Source organism: Equus asinus, chromosome 8, assembly GCF_041296235.1.
Source record: "Equus asinus isolate D_3611 breed Donkey chromosome 8, EquAss-T2T_v2, whole genome shotgun sequence".
NCBI classification, from domain to species: Eukaryota; Metazoa; Chordata; class Mammalia; order Perissodactyla; family Equidae; genus Equus; species Equus asinus.
In genome coordinates this window covers 86,011,872-86,020,558 of record NC_091797.1, presented here as the reverse complement: position 1 = coordinate 86,020,558, position 8,687 = coordinate 86,011,872, and the positions used below count along the sequence as shown (strand labels likewise).

Genomic DNA, 8,687 nt, shown 5'->3' with positions numbered 1-8,687 from the left:
CACTCCCGGGGATGTGGGCAGAGCCGCCCGCTGCGTGGACCAATCGAATGTGGCTACAGTGAACAGGCGCCCCAGCAGCCAGTAGACACGCGCTCCTGGCGGCCGTCGCCCGGCAACCCCGTGTTGCTGGTTGCTGTGGAAACCGCCACCGACCTGCGCTGACCTTGAGCCTGCTCCCGGGAGGATGCAGAAGGGCGCGCGCCGCGGGCCAGGAGCAGGGCTGGGAGCCTTGAGGGCACTTGTTCCCCCTGCCGTCCGTGTGGGTCCCGCATCATCCCCCTCCGCGGACTGGGGAACGTGCCTGACTCCAGAGCTGTGCTTTAGTCCCTGCGCTTGGGGGGTGGGCCAGCTCTACCGGGCATCGCACAGGAGGGCCTGGGGGACCTTGCAGGGCTAGCCACCCTCCTCTCTGGAGCCAGAGTCAGGCTGTCACTCTGTGGGTCCCAGGTCTCTCTCACGCTCTAGCGTAGCATATGCGGCTTCCTCCACCAGGAACGTTCCTCCCCAGCGTTGCTTGTTGAACTTCAGAATCTGCAAGTGTCAGCTCAGAGGTCCCTTCTTCCTGAAGCTTTCCTTAGCCCCTCCTCGGGGCTCCTACCACCCTCTCAAAGTACCTACAACACTGTCATCCCCTGTGTCCCCAAGGAAGTGAGGCCAAAGGGCAGGGGAGAGGGGCTGCTCCTCTCTGTGCTCCGGGGCCCAGTAGAGGGAGTCTGGAGGGGGAGGGAGGCCCAGGGCAGCTGGGGGCTGGGGCTGAGCCCAGGGCTGGGGTGGGCTGGCTCCTGCCCTGAGTGGAAGGGTCCCTTTGGCAGCTGCTGGCCTGGCCTGGCCTGGGCACCTGCTGTACCTCCTGTTGAGCTGGGGCTGCAGCTGCTGTGCTGACTCCTGCGCCCCGGCAGGCAGCCGGAGCTGAGAGCATGGGCTCCCCAGGGGCCGGGACAGGCTGGGAGCTTCCGGATTACAAAACTGAGAAGCGTGCGATGAGCAGGACTGGCGGCTGGGCGCCCTGCAGAGGCAGCTGCAGCTGGGGGTCATGGCCTATGTGGTGGGGTGAGAGAATGGCACCCAGGCAGGTTGGCTTCAGGAACCATGACTGGTCCTGCCGGGCTGAGGGTTGGGAGTCTGACTCTTCAGGGGCTGTACCAGTGGTGGTGGAGGGGGCATGTGGAATTAAACAGAGAACTAGACCAGATGGACTTAATAGATATATATAGAACACTCCATCCAAAAATGGCAGATTATTCATTCTTCTCATGTGTGCATAGAACTTTCTTAAGGATAGACTGTATGTTGGGAAACAAGGCAAGCATCAATATATTTAAGAAGATGAAATGATATAAAGCATCTTTTCCAACTGTAATGCTGTGAAACTAGAAATCAACTACAAGAAAAAAGCTGGGAAAGGAACAAAGATGTGGAGACTAAAGAACGTGCTACTGAACAGCCAATGGATCGCTGAAGAAATTAAAAGAGAAATCAGAAAATATCTGGAGACAAATGAAAATGAAAACACACCATACCAACTCATATGGGATGCAGCAAAAGTAGTCCTAAGAGGGAAATTCAGTGCAATACAGGCTCACCTTACAAAAAAAAAAAAAAACTGTCAAATAAGCAATCTCAAACTACACCTAACAGAATTAGAAAAAGAACAAGCAAAGCCCAAAGTCAATAGAAGGAGAGAGATAATGAAAATTAGAGCAGAAATAAATGAAATTGAAACAAAAAAGACAGTAGAAAGGATCAATGAAACAAAGAATTGGTTCTTTAGAAGATAGATTAACAAACCCTTAGCCAGGCTCACTAAGAAAAAAAGAGAGAAGGCTCAAATAAATAAAATTGGAAACAAAAGAGGAGAAATGGCAATGGATACCACAGAAGTACAAAAGAGTATAACAGAATACTATGAAAATCTATATGCCAACAAATTGGACAATCTAGAAGAAATGGATAACTTCTTAGAGTCTGACAACTTCCCAAAACTGAATCAAGAAGAAATAGATAATCTGAATAGACCAATCACAAGGAAAGAAGTTGAAACAGTAATCAAAAACCAAAAAATAAAAGTCCAGGACCAGACAGCTTCTCAGGACAATTTTACCAAACATTCAAAGAAGACTTATTACCCATCCCTCTCAAACTGTTCCAGCACAGGCTCTGTCCTGCCTCCCTCCTGAGCCCTTTGGCCTCCACCCCACCTGTCCCCACACCCCTGCTGCAGCTGGGACCCCTACCCCAGCCCCTCCTCCACTCCACCCTGCCCCAGCATCTCCCTCCACGCCACAGGGGGCTTTCTTTTTTACTTCTCCCTTAAGGTTTTATCTAAGAAGTTACAAGAATCTATAGAAAACTTCAAAGATTAATACCATGAAAACGCATATAGCCTTCATCTGGGTTCACCAGGTTTGGTTTCTGTGTTTTTACCATTTTGCCCCATTTGCTTTCTCTCTCCCTCTCTGGAATGAGCCGGATAGATTTAGATTTCACAGGAAACCACTGGAAAGTAAGTAGCAGATATTCGGACACTGACCCCTCTCAACGCTGTCCTGAGAATGAGGACCTTCCCCAGGTGATCTCTGTCCTCTTGTCACACTCAAGATATCTAACATTGGCAGAATAAATCTAATGTTTAAATTTCCCCAACTGTCCCAATAATAGTCCTAAATCTTTTTATTTTCCAATCCAGGATGCACTCAAGGATCTTGCGTTGCATGTATCGTCCTATCTTTGAATCTCCTAAGCAGACGTGGACACAGCCACCAGGCCTGGAGGGGATGCCCCTTGACACTGCTCGCTGGGGCAGGAAGCCCCTGGTTCCCGGGGGTTTGAGTCCCCTCTCTGGACCCCACAGCCCAGGCCTGCCCCCACTCCCCCACCCTCACTGCTGGTATCTGTTTAGGGACCCTTCTGTCCCCGTCCCCTCAGCAGGCAGGCAGCTTCTGAGAGGCAGGTCCCAGCCTGCTTGTCCCCTGTGTCCTCAGCAGTGACACAGGGCTGAGACCCAGGACTAGGCTGGGGGTGGATGGAGTCAGTGGATGAGTAAGATGAGGCCTGTGAGGGCCGGGCCAGCCCAGGAGTGGGCAGAGCAGGCCAGTAGACTCTCCTGCCCCCAGGACAGCCACTCACTCGGGGAGGCCTCAGGCGCGGAGGCCCGGAGCCTGCTCCAGTGCTATGGGATCCCCTTTGACGTCCTGGTCACTGGGCAAAATCCTGGTCACTGGGCAGGTAGGGGCCAGGCCAGGGTGGGTGGGGGGGCAGGGATGAGGGGTGGGAGGGGCCGACAGCCACAGCCGGAGAGGCTCAAACCAGGTCTGTCTCAGGCAGGGAAGTTCAGGCTGGTCCCCAGAACCGTCACTCTGGGCACTGGAGCGGCTTGGCTGGGTGTGGTGAGTCGGCCAACATGGCTCGCTCTGGCTGCCAGGGAGCATGTGCCCCACTGAGTGCACACTTGAGCCCCCTGTGCTGACATTGAGTCTTGGGGGGAGGGCTGGGGAGCCGGTGGATGGCAGGCTCGGGGCCAGGACATGGGGCTGCCCTCCCTCTCTCAGATCACCTTCTTCTGTGACCTGCTGCTGTTGTATGTGGATGGAGAAGCCTATTTCTACTGGAGGACCAAGCATGAGGAGGGGAGCTGCGGGCCTGCCTGGACCCTGGGCTACACTGTGGATGATGATGGCTGGAGCCCCGACCTGCGGTCCTCATCTGCAGGCAAAGGCCCCAAAGGTGATGCCAACCCTGAGCAGACAGAAGTGGCTTCTCCACCCCCACATCTGGCTTCCAGGTGTCTTAGAGGGGCCCCAGCACCTGCCCCCATTGCTGCTGGGAGCTGGACAGCATCACCAGGATGGCCCTGGCACCCACTCGCTGGCCCATTCCTGAGGCCTGTAGACTTTGTCTGCTGGTTGGGGGGAGGGATGGGGGCTGGCAAGGGTGAGGGCCCTGCCTTGGGGACTCATGGATGAAGCCCTAGCAGGACCAGGGCAGGGGATGGGGGGAGAATCCCACCCTTCAGCTCCCAGGCAGACTGTCCCTCCCCCAGCTCCAGCCTCAGCAGGGTTCTCCCTGGGGATCACAGAAGCATTTTGTATGGAGACCGGCAGGGAGACACGATGCAGGACACTGGTCCGGTGGGGCTCCTGGGGCTGGGGCTGGAAACGCTCTCCAGGCTCTGTCTCCAGTGTTCCCCGCAGCTCCCCACTCTCCAGCTGTCCACCACCCTGGCTGTGGTCGACTCTGGCCCTGCTCGGCTCCCAGCCCCCCCCACCCCACCCCCAGCTAGCCCCTCCCCTCTCAGCTGCCCTGCACTGGGGTCTGTGCAGCCAGAGGCCAAGGCAGGGGGAGAAAGCAGCCTGACAAAAGGAGCTGTCTCAGCTGCTCTGGTGCTGGGGTCCTAGGGCAGGGCCCCTCCCAGCTCTGGGCCTCATCCATGGAATGAGGAGTGCAGTGGGCGATGATCTGACCCTCTACGACCCCAAGCAAGGGCACAGGCACCTCTTGGGCCCATACCTTCTCACATTATGAGCACCAGCCCCTTCCTGGTGGCAGCTCTCAGGCTGTGGAGGGCTGGAGTGGAGAGGAGGGTGGAGGGGCTGAGTTGGTGGGCATTGGATCTTTGGGACCTTCTATTTGTCTCCTTGGTGACCCCCAGCCCAATGCCCTGGAACCTGTTCACCAGGCTTCCTGGGAGCCATTGGGTGGGGAGGCTGTATATCTGGATACATATGTCACTGCTGCCGAAGGTCACACCTGAGAACATGTCTGGCCAGCTGCCCAGCCCAGCCTGAGGCAACTGCACGAGGACCATGCTCTGACCAAGACCCCAGGTACAGCCCAGGGGCTGGAGAGAATGTTCTTAACAGAGCACATGGAAGCCCTGGCAGGCTGGCCTGGTTCTGACTCTGGCATCCTCCCTGGGGCCTGAGTCCGGCATACTGGAGAATTTCCCCATGTCCCCGGGCCCGTAGTCAGGAAGGAAGGGACGGGGGCTGCAGGAGTCCAGCCCTCTCTTGGTCCCAGAGAGGGGCAGAGATTTGGCAGTGCCCACCCCAGGGAGACAGGGGCTGCCTTCTCATGGGTCCCTGGTGACCAGGTCATGCTGGCAGCTTGCTGGTGGAGTGGCATGGGCCAGGCTGGGGAGGCCCAGGGCTGGGGCTCAGGCTGGGCAGCATCCGGAATCATCTGGAACCTGGAGCCCCAGCCAAGCCTTGAGGTCCCCGCTGCCTCTCAATTCCCAGAGCAGTGTCCATGGGAGGCGGGGTCAGAAGGGTTGGGGTGAGAGTTCACAGCCCTGAGGCCTGGTTATTGGAGTGAGATCACGAGTACCTGGCTGTCCTTGGGGCCCAGAGAAGGCTGATGTCAAGGCCGGAGAGAGTCAAGGAGTAAAGCTGCCAAAGCCAGCAGCTTCCTGTGTGGTCCTCACAGGCAGGATCAAGGAGTTGGAGGCATCTATGGTACATGTAACATGGACTTGGGGAGACCAATTGGGGTGCAGAGTGGGCCTGGGGACCCTGAGGATGGGGCCCTATAGCCACCAGGTAGGGCCTAGGCGCTTGTGCACCCACCTGCACGCGTGTCTCCCATCCTGAGCCTTCATTCCAAAGCCCTGAGGGGGCCGCAGGGAGAGAGGCAGCTGGAGCTGCGGGCCCTGAGCTTGGAAACAGCCGTTGCCTCAGTCTGCACGTGGGTGTGCACCCCCAGGTGAGCCGTGTGGGTGCCTGAGAGATGCGTGATGCATGTACCTGTGGGCCTCTACATCCTGGGGCCTCAGGCACATGCCCTGCTCTCTAGGAGCCCTGGAAACTCAGGGAACCCAGGAACTCCACTGCCCTTTCTAGGCGGCCTCCTTGGGGTCCAGGCTCTGCTCTCTGCATCCGCCCCCAAGGGGACATGTGGGAAACCTGGGAGGGAGCCTGGGCCCACCCTGTGAGGGAGCCCTCCGTGCCTGGTGTGTGTAGCCCCACCCTGTGCTGGGCAGAAGGCAGTGGCCTGAGGGCAGGACCGTGGGATCCTGACCTGGTCATGTCCCTGTCCCAGGGCTGGTGTCTCCCCCTTACAGAACCTCACCAACTTTACTGTGGATTGGGGACAATCTTCTGGTTCCCAGGAGCAGGCGAGGATTCAGTGCCACAAAGAACACCACAGTGGACACGATGGCAGGCCACGTGGGTGACTGAGCAGTTATTATTGCAGATCCCTGGGGCTGCAGGCCTCTTCCCTGACCACCCTGCTCACCTGCCCAGGTGGCTGGAGTTGGTCATAAAGTGGAAGGTGCTACGCAGAGTCCACCACACCAGCACTGGCCACGGCCCACTCCTGAGGAATTCAAAGCTCCGCACCTGTGCTAAGGTCCTGCGGTCCTGAGGACCCCTTGGCATGGGCAGGCCTGCAAATCCGAGCTGCCTCGGATAGAAGGGCTGCCAGCCCCTCCAGCCTCGTGGGGATGTAGGGGAAGACAGGCAGGCCCCCAGCGGTCCTCATGGACTGGCCGGCTGCTCCATGTGTCTGGGCTCCTAGGCAGGTGTCTGGGCTCCTAGGCAGGTGCCTGGCTAAGAGGCTGCAGGGCCTGCACCATCTCCTCCAGGCCGCTGTCTGTGGCAGTCAACCTCAGCAGCTCCCGCTGGTTCTCCTTGCTGTGCCAGATGCCATAGCCAAAATACACCGTGAGACCTGCAAGGGTGACACAAGCCTGAGGGGCAGGTCCCAGCCCAGCTTCCCTGCTTGCTTCCTCCTGCAGCCCACCCAGGGTCCCAGCCTGGCCCCCACTCACCAATCAGCAGCCAGATGGCGAGGCCCAGCCAGGCTAGGTAGCTCAGCTGCAGTATGAGGAAGATGTTGAGGAGGATGCTCAGGGCTGGAGTCACGGGCACCATGGGAACCTGAGGGGGCAAGGGCAGGGCTGCTGGGCTGCAGGCAAGGGCTGCTGGCCTGGGGCCTGATTTCTCGGGAGTCCACGGAGCCTTTCTCTGCCTCTGGGGATTCTGGAATCAAGGGCCCGCTTGCCATGTAGAAAGAGGGGGATGGGGTACTGGACTCCCCAGGCCCGTGAGCCCTGGTGCATCCTGCCACAGCAGAGGAGGAAGGGGCGAAGGGAGCTGGCTGGGCTGGGAGTGAGGGGTGCTGGCTGGAGGAAGTACCTGAAAGGTGTCCTGCCGGCGCTTTTGCTGGTGGGCCCCCAGGACGAGGAGACTGAGCAGAAACAGGACAGAGCTGAGCAGGAGCAGCAGGGTGTAGCCTCAGTGTGGGAGGTGCAGCGCCGAGTCCTCGAAGACCAAAGCAGTCTCGTCCGGTGTTTGTGGGATGAAGGCAGGAGCCCAGAGGTGAGAAGAGGCTGGGGCAGCAAAAGCCCCAGTTGAGGCCTAGCCCACTGGGCCTCCCTGGGGCACCTGCTCTGCGGCCACCGATCTGCACGTGCTCTCTCAAGGGCGGCAGCCAAGCCGAAGAGACGGAGCCCCAGGGGTGAGCCCTTGGCTGGCCCAGCGGGTCCCGGGAGAAGACCAGCAGAAAGGCCTGGCCAATGAGGGCCAAGCCGACATTGGGGTGGGCGCTGCCGCCCCCCCATCCGCCCCATCCCCGCCACCTCGCTGCCGGGGCCACAGAAGCAGGGAGCACCGGGCCCATCTCTGACCTCTCCTCTCAGGTGCGCTGGATGTGGGCAGTGACAGGGCCGCGGGGGCCTGGGACTCGCTCGGCAGCCTCTGTCCGGCGCACATGGACTTGAGCGTCTGGAAGACGTCGAGGGGCGCCACGTTCAGCTTCAGCAGGCCCAGCATGATCCTGGAGAGACAGGCGCGCTGCGCAAGGAGCCTCCTCGCCTGGGCCAGGCTGCTCGGCCAGAGCGGGCAGGCGTGGCCGCCTCCCTCAAGACCCCGACTCTACGCTGGGCCTCAAGGGGGTCCGACAAGGGCGGTGGCTGGGAGAGCTGGAGGGTCGGGGGTCGCCGATCGCGCAGCCCGGCCCGCGTCCGCTCCCGCTCACTTGTGAACACATCGGGGTCCATGGAGCCGCCCGCCGCCTGCACCAGCTCGTACAGCTCCATCTCCTCGGCGCTCAGCACCTTCTTCCGCCGCAGCGCGAGCTTCTGCAGGGCCGCCTCCAGCCCCGGTGACGCCCCCGGCCCCGTTCCGGCGCCAGGAGCCGCCATCTGCGCGGCCGCGGGAAAGTGCCCTTCCCGCCAATCCCCTGTCCCCTGCCCAAGTCCCGTTCCCCAGCCCCACCCCACGGGCGCGCCCACAGCCACCTCTACCCTCCGACCGTTCCTTTCCCGGCAGCCCGACCCCGGAGGGCAGGGCCGGCTCCGTCTCCCCTCGGTCCCTCGGTCCGCAGACGTGTCTGTTAGCTGTAGGGGAAAACGTGGCCGACCGCTGAGACCCGCTCCTTGGCGATCACGGCTTCCCTGCTGGGCTGCCTCGGTCGTTGTGCCTTAGGTAGCAGCACCCAGCGCAGTGCCTGGCATCCAGTGGGCGCTCAATAAATGCCCGTGGGAGTAAGGGCAGTCAACACACTCTGTGTAATTGTTCTGCGCCGGTTCCCCACGAGAGGGCGTGCCTCGACGGCCCGAATCAGGAAGGCGCAGTCCTTTCTGGCGATACAGCGCGTGAGCCCGGGGGTCTAAGGGGCACAGCTGCCCCCACTGCGCACGCGTAGTCAGAGGAGGCGTCCATACTCCGGGCGGGCCTTCGCCGTGCGCA

General features: G+C 60.1%; 1 protein-coding gene across 6 annotated transcripts; it reads right to left on the bottom strand.

The window, feature by feature from the left end:
- Positions 1-3,733: 3,733 nt before the first annotated feature.
- Positions 3,734-8,685, bottom strand: LOC139045933 (cationic amino acid transporter 4-like). Of its 6 annotated transcripts, none has more exons than XR_011505393.1 (5): positions 7,975-8,685; positions 7,134-7,773; positions 6,767-6,875; positions 5,562-6,666; positions 3,734-5,445 (listed from the first exon to the last, which is right to left on the bottom strand). XR_011505393.1 is itself a non-coding variant. In XM_070516216.1 (5 exons), the coding sequence occupies exons 4-5, from the start codon at positions 6,867-6,869 to the stop codon at positions 6,530-6,532; spliced, it is 240 nt and encodes a 79-aa protein (XP_070372317.1). In that variant the 5' UTR covers positions 6,870-6,875; positions 7,134-7,327; positions 7,625-7,773; positions 7,975-8,664; the 3' UTR covers positions 6,153-6,529. The 6 variants fall into 6 exon arrangements, 3 of the variants coding, with proteins under 3 accessions (XP_070372317.1, XP_070372316.1, XP_070372318.1); XM_070516216.1 differs by lacking the exon at positions 3,734-5,445 and having other exon boundaries at positions 6,153-6,666; positions 7,134-7,327; positions 7,625-7,773; positions 7,975-8,664; XR_011505392.1 differs by lacking the exon at positions 3,734-5,445 and having other exon boundaries at positions 6,153-6,666; positions 7,134-7,327; positions 7,625-8,649.
- Between the last annotated feature and the right edge of the window lie 2 nt (positions 8,686-8,687).